We start from the raw sequence: 19,774 nt of genomic DNA, 5'->3' as shown, positions 1-19,774 counted from the left end.
TGTAATTTTGAAATTCAGTATCTGCTTTGTGCCATGACATGTATTTCTATCCTCTGTCAAATTAATGTTTTCTTCCCTTGCAGAAGGCCCATCAGGGAAAGAGCATAGAAGAAAACCATCAACACAAACAACCCCTAGACGCCTTTTGACATTTCCCACCTCATATCTTCCAAAATGGAAAAATCATGTTTTCAAATAACAAGAAAAAACTGCCTTAAACATGCACTTCCCAAAACACAGAGGATGAATTCAGACTGAACTGTGAATGCTCCTCAATGAATGCGAGAGGCAACTGGTATTAAACTGCCTCAGAAGAACACTAAGACCACTGCTACGGAGAACATCAGCTGAAGGCTGCACAGATTGTCCAACCTTGGCTACATTTATTTTCTTTTCTCATCCTTTCTTCCACGAGGGCTCTTGCTGCTGTAGTACTTGGGCTTGTTGACCATTTCTTTAAGGGCTGTAAACACCCAATGAGACTTGGGTCAAAGTTTGACCGCTTCAGGAAAGCAGTGGAATATACAATATACAACTGATGATGCCCAAAAGACTGGCACAGGCAGTCAAACCAAAGGGGATGCAAGTGCAATTCTCTTCCCTTCTGCCTCATGTTCTCTGTCTTACAGGAGGCATGTTGACAGGCAGGCAGTCAGTCTTCTTTACAGAGAAAGAAGACAGCGAAACCTGGCTCTGCAGCCAAGGGCAGAGAAGAGACTGGAAACATATGTTCTCTGTGTCTGGGATGATTCAGTTTAGGTAGCCTACCTGGGCCAGAGCCCAGATGGTGTAAACTGCTGATTCTCAGAGTTGCAGATTTACATTAGCTGAGACTCTAATTTAATAAGTATATATTAAAATGCTGAACTCTTACGATATTATTTATTAAAAAAAACAACCAAAACCTGCTTACGAGGGGAAATTGAGGAAGTGAAAACTAACATGACTTCTTTAAAGTAATGGTGTAATTCACTGTCTGGAACCCAGATCTGCTGAGCATCAGTGTGATATAACTGAAACAAACCTTTCCAGTATGTTGAACTAAAACAACCACTTTAGGAGTACCGAACTGCCGTATGTACTTCAGTGAAATGTTATTTGAAATGTTCAGGGCTGATACCTTGAAAGTCAACACTGTTGATTAATTCATCACTGAACAAAGTGTGTTGGAAAGGGGAAGAAGCACTCTGCTGTGGACCTCAGGACATTGTACCAGAAAGAGAAGGCAGTGAGCTTTGAAGAAAACTCGAGAGAGAACCACACTGAAGCTGTATGTGAGGCATCTGCACTCCTTCAGCAAGAGTATGTTCTGTAGATGGTAGTTGGAAGAGAATTAATACCAATCCTGCAGTCTAACCCCTACTGGTGATCGATGGCTGGCATGAATGCCAAAACATTCAACACAGCAGAAAACACACACACACAAATAAAAACAATACCTTATCACTTATGGCACTTTTTCTATGGCGTTATCTTAAATGGAAGCCATTAAAGAAAAGACCTCTATTTCTATTTGATTTGTTACACAGTGCTCCTTCACCTTATTTGCTAGCAGATCCATCAACCCCCAAGAGCAGCACAGCTTGAATGCAATTAAGCTTCAGGAGAGCAGATAGGCCTTTTCAGTGCTGCTCTCCATCAGTGTATCCCAGGCAGATATTGGTCTCCAGCATCAGAGTGGGTTGAGATGGTTCTGCGTTAGGTATGTTTGTACGCAATAGGACATATAAGACGTGTAACCACATAGGTAGATACAGTAAATATACAGTGAGTTTCTTCCTATGTGGTATACATGACAGATAAGCATGTCAACAAATGAAGTGAGCATGACATCTTAGGAGAGGATGCCTGTAAACTATTTTGCTTTGTCAAGAAATACAACAGAGCTTAAACAATATGGTACCCATAATTTGGCAAGAGTAAATACAACAGCCTACTAGGAAAGAAAACTAATGTGGTTTAAAAAATACAAAAGGCCAGAATGAAAACTCCACAACTCTGCTGGGTGGGGGCATGGATCCAGGTATTTTTGTTGGCTGGCGGACTGGACCTGGGGGTGGGAAAGGGGGTGTTGCTCTTTACCATCCATGTCTAGAGGCTGTTTGCTTCCCCATCAGAGGAAGGAAGCACAAAGATCCTTTACTTCCATAGTTAAAAAAGCCTTTGGCAGGAAGGAGGTCAAGGTACAGCACTGGAGAGTATGGAACACTATAGAATAGTTCAGTTGGAAGGGACCTACAAAGATTATCAAGTCCACCTGCCTGACCACCTCAGGGCTGACCAAAAGTTAAAGCATATTATTGAGGGCACTGCCCAATTGCCTCTTGAACACTGAGGGGCTTCGGGCATCAACCACCCCTGCAGAAATCCTGTCCCAGCGTTTGACCACCCTCAAGGTAAAGACATTTCTCCTAATGCCCTGCCTGACCCTCCCCTGGCAGCTCTGTGCCATTCCTGTGTGCCCTGTGCTTGGTCCCAGGGAGCAGAGACCAGCGCCTCCCTCTGCGCCTCGTCTCCTCAGGGGGCATCAGGGAGCATGGGACAGCCCAGTGTCCTCACAGGACATGCCTTCCAGCCCTTTCACCTGCTTTGGTGCCCTCCTCTGGACCATTTCAAGAACTTTAACATCCTTTTTATATTGTAGAGCCCAAAGCCGCACACAAGATTATTGTTATCAACAGCCTGTTCTAAATGGAAGAAAAAACAAAACAAAAACACAAACCAAACCAAACCAAACAAAACAAAAAAAAACTTTTAGAGGAATAGGCAAATAAACTTCATAGAGTGACCTGTTTGCTTGGTCTCTCCTATTCTCTTGTTCAGAGACTTCTGTTAGCATGGCTTTTGTCCCTTGTACATGGCCAACATCAGTCCACAGCATTTCTTCACATCCTGAGCCATTCCTCTCAAAGGTGTGATTCTGCTGTATACCACTAGGCACTGCAGACGTCTGTTCCCAAGCCTGGTCTGTCATGTAACAAGAACTGATTAAGTGTCCCACAACAATGTCAGAGAGAAAGATATGCTGTGTGGTTGGGACTGGTTAACAATCACTGTCCTTAGACCTGGCTCTTGGAACCAACAGCACTGAAGACACTGCATTCATAAACAGTTTGGAGAAGAAATGGGTAAAAAGTTAGTTTGCCGTTAATAGCCGACTGGGAGAAACTCTTGAGAACTTGTCAGATGCAACATTACGGATTTTATAAACCCTGTCTTACCAAACTCACTTTATTAATCTGAAGAAGAAGCACTGTAAGATGAAGATAAGTTATCTTTCAGTTCTTAGTATCACCAGTCAGAAAAGGAGCTTGTTAGCTCAAATTTGGACTGATCCCACCCTGTTGCAATGAATACAATGAAACTACGTCTGACCTATTTCAAAACGCTTTTACCAGAGCAGCATTATTTTCATGTTAATTAAAAAGGAAAAAGTTCAAATTAGCGAGTAGCTTTGGCAGGTTCTCATCATACTATCTCAGCAATGTGGCTACACTTTTTTTTAACAGGCATGTCTCTAGGAACTTCCCGCTGAAGTCAAGGGAAAGCCTCCTGGTGACTTCAGTAGAGTGGTGTGGCAATTGGCATCCCCACTCAGATGTCATATAAGGATACCAGAGTCCATTACAGTGGTGCTTTTTTTTTTCTTTTTAATTTTTTCTTCATAATAGGAAATTCTGCCTATAAAGAAAGGAAATGGGATCACCAGACACGATCTTCCATTTATTGTATGCCACACAGCAGCAAATTTTGTCTATGAATAACAAATTACCGAGGTTAAATTGTGAAAGTAAGCTATGAGCACTTGAAGGCACCAACATAAAAAGAAAAGTAACCTGATCTGGGGAGGTCTGAGCAAGTCCCCCCAATGAGTCCCTCAAATCCAAATACATAGGTATCAGGGGTATTCATGACCCCACAAGTGATTTTTTTTTTCTTCCCTTTTTTTCTGAAAGAACTTAAGTGTTCTGGCAGCTACAGGGAGTAGTGCTTACTTCTCCAAAATATCATGAGCATCTGATAGAAATCTTGCTTTTTTTCTGCAGGAATAACTTTTCAGTGTCTGGTCTTCCTGGTGCTGGAATATATGGTTCTGATCAGAGCACCCCATAGATTTTGTTTATTTGGTAGGAAGGGTGATCTATAGGGAAATGCTTCATGTCTCCTCCTCCAAAATCAAACTGGGATAATGCACATTTCAGCAATGAAAGCTGAGTAGTATAGGTGTCCTTTAACTGCATAACTGTCTAAAGGTTCCAACTCTGACATTTCCCAAGCACATGACCTGTAATGATAACTGCTAGGTGTTTCTGAAGTGATACAGAGCCTGTACTAGTAAAAGATGAGGTGGAGTGAGAAGATTCAATGAAGACAGTGAAACACAAGGAATCTCTGCTTTCTTCAAACCCATCATCCTTCAAGATTTGTAATAAGAAGAGATAGTGAATTCTCACTTTGCATAAACATCTTCTCAACTCCAGAACAGAATAAAAAGAGGTACTTCTCTTACAAGAAATGCCTGAAAGCTTAACTCCAGCCTGGCAAAAGCAAATGCAATTCTGCTGATTTCAATGGAGTTACAGATGACGCACTTAATGTACAACAGGGTTGACTTGGCCCTTATCCCATACTGTAGCATTGCTTTGCCTAGAAACTTTTGCTTTCAAAGTAATTAACCAAGTGTCAATAGCCTGTAACACTGAACTACAATTAAATAAACAAATAGGAGACACATGTATATTTTAAAACTTATCCCAGTAGCGAACTTCCAACGGCAAGTATTGATCTTTTTTCCTGTTTAATATCAGGTTCTAATGTCAGTATTATAGACAGGAAACTGAGGATCTGCAAAACAATATCCATTATTTTACACATATTTCTCCCTTCCATTGTTTCCAAAAAAGCATTAAACTTGGATCACGTATAAGCATAGTGAGAGTCTCAGAAAGAACCTGTTCTGCCCTATAGGCAATCTCAGCACTAGAGCAGGTGGGCACAGGCTCCCTTGGTAAAAGCGGAGAAAGACAGACAGACAGAAGAAAATTGCTTACTGTTTCGAGGCTTCTCCTCATCCATGCCTTCATCTTCATTTTCTGGGTCAATGTCTTCAGCTTGAGTTATCCAGTCTAAATATCCCTTCAAATCCTCCTCCAGCTGTTGCTTTTCCCGTAACTTCTGGAAATCACCACGAGCCTTAGCCTTCTCTCTTTCTTTGGAAAACTCCCTAGCAAGAGGGAGGGAGGAACGGGACGTGGGTGGAGGGAGAGGAAGAGATTGAAAAACAATGGGTTAGATTGATTTCCACTAGAAAGTCTCCATATCCTCTGTAGCACACCCAGCTTTCTCTGTTCTGTCAGGACAGACACATGAAAGGAGTATCCTTGCACTTGTAAAACAGCTGGAGTGTCCACATTTTTACCAATGCTTACGAGAACATAATTACCTTTTTAATCCTTTCATTCTCAACATTTGATTAATAATTAAAATAAAACTCATATATAATGTTTTTGTACAATACCACACACTTTCTAACATTCTTTACCACTTGATATTCTCCAAAAGCTATCCATAAATATCTATATGGATAGTGGTTAATTCGAGACAATGATGAACTGTTTGACAATAATCTGACATCTGGAGAGTGAGATGGTGGCTCTAATTTTTAGTCAGGTCTCAATCTGTCTTTAAGATTATAGGTATAATCACAACTAAGTTGTACTAATTGTAAGTGTAAGTAATGATACTCACAATTCTGTACACAGATAATTATGGGCAATTTCACCCATAGTACTGAACAGTATACTTGAAAATTTAGACCTCAATGTTTTATTGCAGGCTTTCAGTATTCAGGCCTGTTATCTGACATGAAACTTAGTTTTCAAGTCTCCAGCTGGGTAGACAAACATGAGCAATAATAGATTCTGCCAGAAAGTGAAACAGGGTAGGTGTTTGATTGTGTGATGAAAAACCACTATTGGGAATATGGGCTTAAAAGAGAGGGCATAGGAACAAGAATTTAATGTTGCTTAGTTATGATCCAGGGTGTCTGCTTTGCCTTCTTTTTGACTGACTCTTTTTCTTCCTATCTGTCAGACATCTATCCTGCACTACTTTTTTCTAGAAATGCCAATCTACCTCCATTTAACGATTCTCCTGTGGTTCTAAATCAGGTTTTAATGCTTGTATTTTTAACAGTAAGCTTAATGATTGTGAAAAACACTGGACTAAGAGTACTTAAGCCTTATATCTATTGAAGCAGATCACTACACAAGGTGCACACAGCAGATAACATGGCCCACTGTGTCTAGATATGAGAGGAAAAGTCATTCTCTCAAATACAACATCCATTAGCCTCGCTGATGATTGTCAGCAATGAGTGAAATTAAAAAAAAAAAAAAGCCTAATATTAGTCTTTGTTTTGCTCCTCCAAAAACAAATGGGAAGCCTTCCACTAACTTTGGTGGGACAATATCAGGAGTATGAAAATCCTAATCAAAATATCAATGAGTGCCACATGAAGTGTTCTCAAGCAACTGAGACAGAGATGCATTTCCAGTAGTGATGGTTTAGTGAAGTACTTCTGTCTGGTCAAAACCTGCTGAAAGATTTCCATTGACTTCAGTCTTTTGATCAGGCTTTTTATATTACGAACTGCGCATGATACCAGCACAGCAGCAGAATGAAAGTAGGAAAAGTAGGAAGATATCTTCATTTCAAGCCAAACTATGTGACAAAGGATGCGTGTGCGATCTTCACCCTCTGTCACATTACTGAAGTTTCAGACTGTCCCATGGGATAGTGATAATGAAGGTGCAAATGATGAAGAGAATCACTGGTTTTCAGGCCTGAAGTTAGATCACAGTCAACCCTGGGACCCGATAGCCACAAGGCCGAGAAAGAGCTACTGCAAATATGGCAAGAATGACCCCAGCAATAACAATAAAATCTGTACAAAAGATTTTTAAAAAATCCAATCAATTCCAATTGTTTCTGTTTATAGCTTCAATAACATCTTTCCTCTGGGTCTTACATAGCACCTTATCCAAATTAATGAATGAACTCCAGAAAAATCACTGAATGAAGCTATGCACTATTAAGGCTGTTTGAAAAATCAAATCCTAGTATTTCAATAGTTGGCTTGTAAATTGGTATTTTAGAATCTTCAACAAATAGGTCCATTTTTAAAAGGGAAAAGGCTTTCAACTCCAAGTGAGAACTATGTATTTGCATTGCTATAACTTGCAAGGGTCAGTTTTAGAAACCAAAGTGTGGAAAACGAAATGATCCAGCTAACAGAAAATGGAATTTCTACCCTGCACTGAACTGGATCATTTATATTAGATGCATCTAAGCTGCATGCCTGCTTGGGTCTTGTCAGCCCCATGTACTGTCCCTCTCAAATGTGACCCAGGCTGGAAGAAGAGCTGACTAAACTGAAATGAGCTTTTAGCAGCATGTCATTATGCTGACTGTCTGCATAGAAGTTAACTTGTTACCTGGCTTTTTCATGGCACAGCTGAAAATACTGTGATCCCCCAGTCTAAATGATATGAATTCACCTGTCTTTTTCCTTTGTACAATGTATGGGTTTCCAGATCTTGGATGACTCTCCAAAGAAGACAACTTATTTAAATTATCTTAATTTCTATACTCTACGAGCATTAAACTATTGAGAACAGGTGGCTCAGGAAATCGCTAATACAATTCCAATCACTTCCCATGTGGAATGCCAGCCTGTATGCAGGCAAATGTAGTTCACAATCAAGAATTACTATCCATGTCATTTACTATCCCATGTGAAATGAGTTGGTGACCTCAGTCCAGTTCCTACTGCCGGCAGGTGTGCACATTACCTCTGCCACCATCACAGTTGGCAGTAAATGTTCATTGTTTGCAGTTTCAGCAGGGAGGCCAAGGACCAAATAAGCTTTCTGATAGAAGTGCCATCCTGAGTCAGGAGGTGGCCTTCTCAAAAAAAAATTGCAATATCATGTGAGGATAAGGTCAACAGAGGCTTGCAGAACTACCAAGCAATCTGTCTCTTTTCAGTGAACAAGACAACATCTGTTCACGAGTTGGCGAAATCTCATTGTTTTTCCCCAACTCCGTTTGCTTCACTTTCCTTCACTTTCCCAGGAAACTCTAAGACATCTGCCAAAGGAAATACCAATCCTGGTGGTGAAATATAGATAATTCATGTCTATATCTGATCTCAGTATGAATTCTCTCATTCAGAGGAGTGTTGGAAAGTGAGGAAAATGGCAGAATTCTAGCAGTTCAAAGCTCTTGCTTAATGCAGCACGAGGCTTCAAAACTCATCCACCCTGACAGATACAGCAAAGAATGGAAAGGGTTGGAAGAGGGGACAGAAGACTAAAGAAGAGCCCTGAAATATCAGGAAAACTACTTCTGCCATCCTCAGGAGGAGCTACAACCACAGACAGCCTCCTATTCACTCTGATCTCTTCCTTGGCAGTAACAGCATCAGAAGCAGCCAACTGGGTTTCCAGGATCCTCTCATATCAGAAGAAATGGCTGTTCTCTGGCCCTCCATTTGCCCTAGGAAATTGCTTGTTTGGCCTCTATCCTGGAATTTGGATCACTGATTGGCAAAATGTAAAATAAATCTGAATCTATATGCATCAACATACAGGTCTGAAAGTTAAACACACACTGCCATTTTTTCCCCTCACTAATCAACTGAAACAGGTAGGAGATGCGAACGTCACTGGTCTCAGAAGACCTGTAACAGTGGCTTCACTACTTACAGCAGTGACGTGGACTCCTTTTGCCTAGACTTGAGAAGGTCCACTGTGTTATCTGCTGACTAGGTTTTTCCTTTGGAACACATTGATTTTATAGTGTGCTCAGTCAAAATACGAAAAGGATTATAGCTCTACACACTAATACTCTGTCATACTATTTAGCTTAGCACTTGACTAGAAAATTCACCAGAAGAATCATGAATGGGTGAAATACCTGAGGAAAAACAAATTACAGATGAGATCTGAGGCAGAGCAGAACTCAGTATTTGATTTTGCAGGTGCAATCAAAGTGTCTTTGTGAGTACAATTAATTACACTTACGTATTCAGAAGTGATTAAAAAAACTAAGCTAATCTGTCATTGACGAAGTCTACCTACACAACATGCTTGTTGACGTTCCTGAAATAAATGGGGAGAAATCAGAGGTGCCCAGAATGGATCTACAAAGATGCCCGGGAATATTGCTTTGTGTACTACATAGAACAGACAGGTGGATCATCTACACAAAACAGACTAATAGCGAGTTTATTAAAAAAAAAGCTGAATCTGCAAAGCGAAGACACTTTGCAACTCAGCAGAATTTAGAATTGCTTTAGAAAGTTAATTGTTTAAGAACTGCTTATTTAGCCTAAAGAAAATTTAGAACATTTCTGCCATCATTTCTATTTTTTTTTTCATGGATGCAAATTCTTAAGTTTCTTTTTACTTTTCTCCAGTTGGGAGAAAAACTGCAGAAACAGTGCAGCTGTCATAATAGTGTGAACACAGCCAGAAATAGTGACTCACAGATTAAGCAAGGTGAACTTCATATTTGATTTCAGTTCTCCCTACAGATAGTTTCCATCTCTCACCACTAGCTGTGGTGCTCTGGCTGCAGTGTCTCAGGAGATGGAGTATCTAGGCCCCAGAACACTTTCTTAGGTTAAAAAACAAAAGAGAGAGGAAATGCAAATTTACACTATGTACAGACACAAATCCAGGTGTCGGTAAATTGAATCAGCAATGCTTCAACAATATGCACTCCTCAAGGCTGGGCTCACAGGCACTGTTTTATCAAATCAGATATTACAGAATCTTCAACCACCGTCTTACATGGTCCTCAACTGCATTTCTGATACAACAGACTGCTTACCCACTGTCAGCTGGTCATCCTCCTCCTCTACTGCTGACATCCTTACCTACTGATCTGAGCATCCGCATGGAGAAATGAGGAGCTTACATTTTAAAATTGTACCCAGAGTATCACTCTCCAGAAATCCAAACACAGACTATTGCCTGACACTTCATTACTGAGGGTTTTGTCCTTCTCCATTTACTGCTTGGAAACTCTTCTCTTTGCAGCAGCTTTCTTAGCTGCATGTCTCCTTTAATGAAGTAATGAAGACAATGGCAACACCTTCTGTAGATCTGCTATTATCTTTCTCTTCGCAGGATGATCAATGGAGGATTTTCTTCTCTAGTTCTACTACTGCCTTTCCTATGTTGTTGGCACAAACACTGAGGACACAATTTCGGTGAAGCATCAAGGCTTCCCTCCTGCTCAGAGATGATATTCCCCCTCTTATGATCAAAAGACGGGAGATTTAAGGGTTTCCCACTGAGGCAACGAGTACAGGCTCTGACCAAATTCATTTAGAGCTCATTGAGAGAGGCATGATGTTAGAAACAAAGAAAAAGAGGATGCATAAAAGCCCTCACACCATATTTATCCATCTACATGGAATGGCTATAGGCACCCAGTCATGCCCAAATACGGAATTTGAAGCTTAATTCTAGGAGATCTGTAAAAAAAATAATTGTGTGAGGAATGTTGACTGGCTTGATTCCTCTAATTATCTGGCTCCCCAGGGGCAGTAAGTTTTTAACTACAGGGGACAATATCAATTGTTTTTAATCATATCTACCAAAATGATGCTTCACAGTGAGGGTTATACAGCAGAACTGAAATACAGCTACATGTCTAGATGACTTAGGGATGTTTAGACACTAGAAGAAATTATCCTGCTTCTCTGTTCACCCTTAGGAAAGGTCAGAGAGAAATGATCTTTCCTCCCTGCATAATTTTAGGCTTGTAATTCACACAACAGAGAAGATGTGGTTATTGAAGAAGAAATGTGCCCAAGACACTCTTCAGGGAAAATAGTCTCCCATTAGGCTGTGCTTTAGAGATACTGAGCAATGTGAAAATTTCTCATGTGAGAAAACATAATTTGGCAGGAATCTCATCCCACAACTGCGAAGGGATTTGTCTCGTGCTCTCATTCCTCCTTCAGTCCCAATGACTCTTCTAGAGATTTTACTGTAATCCCCTTCTGTGGTGAATGGTATGCTTCACCCACAGGCAGTTAAACAGTGGAACATAGTATTGTCCTCTTCCCATAGAGAATAGGTAGAGGTTTTAGGTAGAGGAAAGTTACAGTCATAGTTGTCTTTTTTTTTTTCCTTTTTTTTTTCCTCCTTTGGTTTAATCAAAAGACTCTTTCCATGCCATTAGGAATGCCATGTTTTGCTATTTGCACAGCAATAGCCCAGGTCTTCTATAAAGATTCCTGAGATCAACCCACCATTGCCCGTTGTTTTGGTAACAACAGAGTAGGAATAGAAATACAAATTTTAAAAAATAAACAATAACAAAACATTTTCCTGGTACTGCTTACCCGCTAAGTACACCGAGAACCAAGTTAAGTACAAAAAATGACCCTATGATGATTAGTGTAACAAAATAGATCCAGGGCCAGTCCCTTCCTATGGCATCATTGACCTGGAAGAGTGGAATGATAATTAGTGAGACAAGCTCAGGTTCTGAGCATTGCAAGGCTCCAGCCAAAGAGATCCCAAGTCACCAGCAATAAAATTTTCAATAATAATTTTTCTGAAAATTTATGGAAGGTTGACTTTAGCAATTTTGGATGCCCAGACATTAAATTTCTTTGTCAGCATACCTATTCTGTTACCTGCATTGTTATTTGCCAAGTTTGAATATTTGGTCAAGATTTTTGAGAGCTGATGTGAAAGCTTCCTTGGATTCAGATTTTTAATCCCTCCAAAAGAATCCTGGTGACAGGGAAGAACCCTTATTGTGGAGTCTTGCCCTGTAGCATTGGAAAAAGGACACCAAAACTGTCAGCTTACCCGCTCAACACACCAAGAACCAGATTTAGAACGAAAAAGGATCCAAAGATGACCAGACTGACAAAATACACCCATGGTAACTCATAGCCCATAGCGTCCTGCATCTGGAAAGACGAAGGAAAGTTAGAAGACAGAGAGGGAAAGCAGAAATGATTAGGCAAAGGAACAGATGGAAAGGTTTGTAAACAGAGCCTGTGGTTGGTTTACACATAATCATAGCAAGTGTTTCTGTATGTTCTTTCTGGTGTGACCTCTGCTTTGATTGCTTTTTTCCTCTAGCTGTTTCTTTACAGGCAGTGATTAATACAGATTGAGAGTACAACTATGTGCTGTACTGGCACTTCTTTGACTGCAGACTATCACTTTATGGAGTTTACCCACAGCACCACAAAGGTCCATCCAATGACTTCTAAACTTCTGTTCTAATCTCTGTGCATGTAATTTCTGCTTGTGAAAAAGTTGCTAGGTTTTGCTAAGCATTACCTCAGTGTGTTGTCAGCTTATATTTATTTCCCATTTGCAGCACAGGTACACACACTTCAGAGAAAAATGTGTGGTAACTGTGGACATATACTTATCTTTCCCTGGCAATTCTCTGGTAATCTTTAGTTTTCTACAGTCAGGGCAGTAGCTGTATGCTTTTGAGAAAAGTCCTTTCAGGACTTAAAGGTTGGACTAGACAATCTAAAGGCTGGACTAGATGATCTTAGAGGTCTTTTCCAACCTGAATGATTGTGTGACCTAAAGCTTTCTCACAAACTTCCTTTCTCTCCTTGAAGGATGAATCTCTCTTTCAAAATGTGACTCCTACACAAGTGAATGCTCAAAGAATTTGAGACTGTAAACTGAATGGCATGAACATAGATCTGTCTTTAACACTACTATGAAAATCTGCAAATGAAGCCAGCAGAGCATTATTTTAGCACCAGAACCTGTATTATGTGTACAGCAACACTAGCACATATTTTACGTATTCTAAAAGCATGTAGCATATAAACACCATTTTATCTTGAAGTGTCCTCTGAAGTTCAAAATTTTGGAAAGTTGCTGGATACCTCAATATCTCATTTTCATGATGGTATCAAAATACCAAAACCCCTTCTTCATTACTTTTCATAAACACTTATCTCCTGAGCCAGACACAGCATCATTAAAGAAACAGATGGTGGTTAACATATTCAGGAGCACTAAAATGATTTATGAACTTAAATTGCAGACTTGAAAGTACCTAAAAGGCATAAAGCAACTTAGGTTCCTTTGTTTTCCACACTTGTAAAATTTTATCATATGTTGTTCTCTCCTTCTAGGAAAATGCTCTCGTCTTTGCAATCTAAGCATTTGTTGTGATCACAGAAGAACTGTTCTTCCATACATGGGCACTGAGACACACTTTAGGGGAGGCGATCTGACTTAAGATTCATAACAACTCAGGAAAGGAATTTCAGACCTTCAGCAAGACAAGGCAGGAGAGTAACACTAATATAATCAGTTCTTTGTGGATGGAAGTACATCATCCATTTTACTTTCAAAGTACAGTCACTAAAGTCCATGTCTGGCAACAGTCCACAGTCAATGGGCCAATACAGAATTCTATCTCCGGGCTCTTTCAGCTGCAACTTAACTGAAGGAGACTCATTAAAAAGGAAGTTCAAAATCTACCTCTGTGAAAACAGTTCATCAGCTGCTTCCTCACAGGACTGATGGATTTTGTAGTCAGAAGAGAGTACCTGAAACACCTCTCTTCAGAAATTCAGGAGTTTCTCTAACAGTCCCTAAGTATATTACCCACTTTCCCTTTGAATACGGTTGTAGAATTGCTCAGTTATTATGGGAATATCACTAATTATTCTTTATGTTTGCAAGACACATTGCATCCCACATGACATGACCATCCCACAGACACCTCTGCTGTGAAACACAGCAATGCATTAAAGAAAACAAAACACTATGATACAAGATGGAAGCAAATATTCACCCACAATTACAGCAGATAAATCAGGCAGGCAAAGCATAACTACCTAAGCTGGAATGAGGTCAAGAAATTGGACTTAACATCCTCTCTCTTCTACAAAGAATGCAACTATCTATATAAAAATTTCCACACAAACAATGATTAAGAATGACTGAGAAACTGCCATAAGAATTTATGCAGGCACAATGACAACTTGACTTCCTTTTAATTATGATGGATGGTGATAAAAAAGTCTCAGCTATGTGGCACTTATCTATTGGCAGTATTTTTCTTCATCTGGGAAAGTCAGCTGGAAAAGTAGAACTTTTAGAAGTTGTGGTATGAGTGAATCTTAAATAACAAATGCCAAAATTTCTGGTAGAGAACTTTCTACTTCTCTGGTGTGAAGAAATTTCCAGATGACAAGAAGCTTCCTCTGTGGTCTGGTAAGGTATATAAGTAGAATACAGTGTACTCTGGCTAGTCCCAGTGCCTGCACAATTGCATAATGATTACATCAGCTAGCATCAGCACAACTTGGTCCTGAAGAATAGACCTGCTTCCTGGTATAGCAGAGCATTTGGGACTTCTCAGACTGAACATTTGTGAGGTCCATTTTTCACCTCCTTTTTACTGCTCAGCCATATATGTAATGGGTAAGCTGACAAGCAGAGACAGTGGTATCTTCTCAAGAGCAGAGAAACCATCAGTACTTGGCAGATAGCTGAGTATTTACTCTCTCTCTTTCTTGCTGGACTCCATATGTAGGATACTGTCACATCTTGTTTTCTTTAGCAGAAGGTGAGATCATTCCAAATATTGTGAAACTGACCCACGGGTGCTAGGAATGTATGTTATATGTTGATGTAACATTAGGTATTTGATAAACTATGTAAAAACACAAACAAAAAGCTTTGGTATGGAGACAGCACACTGAGTTTACTATTTGATCTTGAAAAATATTTTCAAGAGAAATGCAGAGAGGTAGGCTGCTTGGCAGAGGTTTGGGGAAAAAAGAAGTAACACTTACTCAAAACAGTAACAGTAACGTATCAACATTTAAGAAACGTTAAATTCTTGGCTAAGATTTTATCCTTCCAAATATCTGGAAATGCTTCCTCTAAAATGGAAGTATCCTAGAAGTCCAGGATAGACTACCCACAACTGAACAATGCTCCCATACAGTTATAATTAAAAACCTTGCATCTGTCTTTCATTGAAAACGCTTCTTGGAAACGTCATTATTCTGCAAATAAGGAGCTATTAATCACATGTGCATGCATACATGTGTCCTGTTGACTGAAGCTGGAGGCTTTCACTGCAAACATAACTTAGGAGGTACAGATGATTTTTCCCAATTATGCTACTGAAATAGAGAAGCTGCACAGGGTCATGACAATCAGAAGGAGATTTACCATTTACACATTACTGAGTGTAGAAAATTAGGTCTATAGAATATTTTTTTGTAGCATTGCCTACAGTGAACACAAAGGGGATCTCTTATAAGTTACATCACTAGGATAGACAGTACAACTGCTGATAGCCAGTTTAGCTCCCTGGTTGCTGAGTGCACTTTTTCTGTTTATGTCTCCCTGGGGTGTTTATTATTAAACATATGAATCTCAACAGAAAAGGAAGATCATTTACAGGTCTGAACAAAGACTATCAGCCAGTGTAGATTTGAATGACAATATTCCAGTTACGGCAGTCAAGGTGATTCAGCTTGGTGTCAATTTAAGTGTGTGTGGGATGATTGCTAGGTCAGCTGGAAGCATAGCATTAGTATAGATCTACAGATGGTCATTTATAGAAATAATTCTGCTTTCTGAGTCAAACTGCCTGACCTTTTATAGCTCACTTCTCCACGCTTACATCTCACTACTGTCAACAGTGAGAAAGTTGGTACAATTCTGAACGCTGCTGATGTGTCATCTCTTAGGGGCACCTCAGAGATTAGGGTCTTAGACTCCTTCTCTTGATTTGCTACATACCTTCTCTAGCACTGTGGGACATCATTTTGGCTCACTACGCTTTAGCCTTCCAATCTACAAAGTGAGATACTGCCTTGCCTCACTGGGTACTGTACAACAGAATGTCACCATCTCATCTCAGTATTCAGGTGCAGACTCAAGATCACTGAAGCTGAATTAGGCTGAACCTCTGCCCTTTCTAGGAAGAAGTTTGCTCAAGAGACTCCTTAGTGACCAAATGGCCTCTGAAGAATCCAGTTTAGCCTCTCATACAGCAACGCTCTAACTTTGCTCTGGGCTCATGTGGATGGGACTGGGACTAGGACCAAATTACTGCACTTTGCAAATGCCTGTTCATACTGTAGTTTACCTACTCACTTGGGCTGAAAGGAACAGGATGGGATTTTTCTCTGAAGGGCTTCTAAGTTTTCCCTCTAACATTAACATTGTTTTGGATAGTTTCTCAATTTTGCGGTGACAGAAGGGACCATTACGGTCAGTAACACTCTGCACCACTTCTCAGCCTTAATGAATGGATTTACTGCCTGGTCATCCTAGACACCTGCAATAAGAGGACAGAGATTTGCATTCCCTGACATACAAGACTGTGTCCTGTTTTCTGAACGAGTTACATAATCAGAATTAAGAAGATCTTTAGAACATTATATTTTGAGCAGGGCTATATAATTAGAGTCCTGCTTGTTATGCTTGGAAATACTGTGATTAAAGAAACACACCTGGCATTCTCTTCAAGCATTTCTGGATCTGTGTCATTCTTTTGCCTTGAGTCCAGTCAATAAATACTCATAAGAAGCAATGATTACTCCTATAGGAGGAACTATATTAGCTTTAAGTACCGTGAACCAAGTTGCGATGGACATACACAATTTATTCTTTTGTCAGAGCTTGAGAAGTAGCCTGTCATATGTTGGATACCCACTACACACTTAACTGCCACATGACCTGGTCTTTGTTTTGGTGTGTTTTGCTAAACTGTCTTTCTGGGAAAACCCATGTCTCCCATTGCATTGGTTGCAACACATACCCCTTGTTATAAATAAACTTGGAGTCATTTTTTCCTCTCTGGACAAAGCAAATAATTTCACTACAAACAATTTCACCAAACACAAACAACTTCACTACACACAAACCAAAGGAATTGGATTCTGATACTTTTTTTTCTTTTTCTTGCAAGTCAAAGAAACTGCTCAACATCAAGATGAAGAGAAAGCATTTCAACATATCTCAGGAAGTCTGATGAACATTGTGTATTGTGGGAGACCTCTTCTTTTCCAAGCATCCTTAATTGCTATGACCTTAGCATTGCAACCTTCAGTTGAAGGCTTTTTTCTCAATGACACAGATAATCGCCTAGCAATAGCACCAGGATTTTTAATTCTGTTGTTTGTTAGTCACAATTACAACCAGCAGTTTCAGTACGGGCCAAGGAATGAAAAGTCGATATGTCTCCATAAATACACTTTCATGCCTATATCTTGTGGTTCTTCAGAACTAGGTGAAGACATATTATTGGAGCTACATGAGACATGGGTGCTCTGGTTGTTTAGAGTTTTTTTTTTTTTTTTTCTTTTTCCCCAGGAACAATAGCTAGGCACATTTTTCAAGTTTCTCGTTCATTACACTAGCATCATAGTTCAAAGATAATGTTAGAGGCATATTTTCTATTAATATAATGGTCCAGCATCACCAAGCACACAGTGGACATCTTTCATCCAGATAATAGGAGGGGAAGACACAATTCACTAAATTCTGCTGACTTGGCAATTCACATACCCACACCCTTACACTTTGTGCCAAATGTCTTTCATAAACAACTGACAAGCTCAAGTTACAGCAGAAGTTTAATCCATCATAGAAGGGCAGCTGTCACTGGAAAGCAGCAAGCCACTCATACTAAATGGACAGTTGAAGAAAAAATCTGAAGTCTATCTTGTTCGGTGCACAATACTGGAGAGCAATGGCTTAGCAAGTTAGCTGGGACACCAGGGTTAGCCTTCTATTTCTTGAATAAATTGCTAATTGATTTTTAATGACTATAGAATGTTATGATAGCCTTTTTTTATATACAAGTCAAGTGCTTCAAGTATTCTGAATGAAGTGTATAACCTTTCACAGAGTGACATTAATCAAGAAGGGCAGAGTACTCAATAAAATTAATGGGCAGTAAATTGGGAAATTTTGAGTAGAAATGCTATTTTTTGCAGGCTAAATCCAATCTGTGGAATTTGCTGCCTCAGGAAATTATCTAGCCATATGCAATGGTTATGGCCAATAGCAAGATCTCTAGCTGAAACTAAATATTGCTTGTAATCATAAAGGGAAATAAAATTGGAGAATATGTGTAGAAGGAGACAGCAGAAAGAAGAGGAGGTACAGGCAACATTTAACTGTCTTTGAACATAGCTTCCTGCTTGAAGCCTCCATTTTTAAAACCCTCTCTTTTGGGAAAAGTACTTAAGCACCTTCAGAATTTAAGGATGTATAGAAGTTGTTTCCTCGGCTTTGATTATAGATCAAATGGTACCCTACTAACAGGTGATACATAAAGGACCGTGTATATACATACTAACATGAGACCTAGATATTTATCACTGATCAATTACAAAATGAAAAGCTTTGTATTATTTTTTTTCCCTTGTCCACTCTCTCTTTCCTTCTCTTCCCGCGAATATTTAGGTAAATGCAATTTATTCTCATATGCTTATGGAACTATGACTTTAAACTCTGCTCAAACAGCATTAGAAACTTTTTTATTGGATAATGCATTGCCTTGCATTGTGAGGGAAAAATGTTTCCCCCAAACTTCTTTAGTCAGAATTCAAGCACAAAAACAATTAAAATAAACAAAGGATGGAGCCTCACCCTTCACAGCTACAGCTGCGTTGAGCATATTCAAGAAGAATCTACATTATAGGTAGTCAGTAAACCCTAGGTCTCAGGCAAAGGCTATGTGGCCCATAAAGCAAAGTACTGTTACTCTTGTATTATTTCTTCTTCTTCCATTATACTTTCATACTGCTTCACAATAGTTAAAGGTTTACTTTTTTTTTTTTTTTAAACTTGACATTGACTGACTAAAATGCTTTGCATTCATCCAGTCAGTGAACTAAAATGATCTGATAAAATTGATGCAACCCTTCAGAAGTAATTAAGGCAGGATGATTTGCTAGAAAGTGTCCAGATAAATCAATACAGTGAAGAAGCAAAACTTTGAAAGATTCTTTTTGATACCTTTCCTCATTCTAGAGATATCACATCTGCAGAAATATCTGCGGAAAAAAAATTCTCATCCCAAATGAACAAAAGGGTATTGCTAACTGCTCCTAACAACATCCAACTAATAATTGTAAGTGGTGATAGCATGATTTTTGAGGCTGCTCAGCAAACAAAAAAGAAACAATTTGTTCAATAAATCCTTCTTTTCTGGTTAACTTTTCAACTGCAAAGCTGATTCAGGCTTAGGAAAACCTTGGCTCTGACGTCCTTGTTCTCTTTACTTTAAGAGCTCTTCCTAGTAGACAGAGCACTCTGAGGACTTGTGATGTGAAAGGTCTGATTCCTTCCTTTCTCTCAATGTCTCATTAGAGATCTAAGTCATCTGACAACTGGGTCTTTAGTGGTTATGCTCTTCTGAGCATGTTCTTCTAGTTAATTGGTCTTTGACCATTCAGACTGTGATGCAAACAAACCAACCCCTGCGTTTGCAGGAATTTAGCTTTGCTGGTTGGATGTGGTAACAAATCCTGCACACTGTATTCTTCTTTGACCTCTAAACAGTCATAGAATCACAGAACAGCTTGGTTTGGAAGGGAGCTTGAAGATCACACAGTTCCAACCCCCCTGCCATGGGCAGGGATGCCACCCACTAGGTCAGGTTGCCCAGTCCTGTGTATGTTACACTGCTTCTTCCATGTAATGTGCTAAATGTATTAATT

The 19,774-nt window shown here is 39.6% G+C and overlaps 1 protein-coding gene across 50 annotated transcripts in view; it reads right to left on the bottom strand.

Annotated features, from left to right (window-relative positions):
* CACNA1C (calcium voltage-gated channel subunit alpha1 C) overlaps positions 1-19,774 on the bottom strand; it is a 494,083-nt gene that overhangs the window by 139,546 nt on the left and 334,763 nt on the right. For 30 of the 50 annotated variants that reach the window (XM_083821259.1, XM_083821285.1, XM_083821290.1 and 27 more), the window contains 2 exons: positions 11,898-12,001; positions 5,052-5,224 (listed from right to left, as the gene is read on the bottom strand). In XM_083821259.1, the coding sequence (XP_083677385.1) occupies positions 5,052-5,224; positions 11,898-12,001 (277 nt within the window). Of the gene's footprint in view, positions 1-5,051; positions 5,225-11,422; positions 11,527-11,897; positions 12,002-19,774 lie in introns of all 50 variants that reach the window. The other 20 variants (XM_083821279.1, XM_083821252.1, XM_083821257.1 and 17 more) reach the window with 1 other exon arrangement.

Source organism: Anser anser (genome assembly GCF_964211835.1).
Source record: "Anser anser genome assembly, chromosome: 1".
NCBI lineage: Eukaryota > Metazoa > Chordata > Aves > Anseriformes > Anatidae > Anser > Anser anser.
The sequence above is the reverse complement of the archived record's forward strand: the minus strand, read 5'-3'. Positions and strand labels throughout refer to the sequence as shown.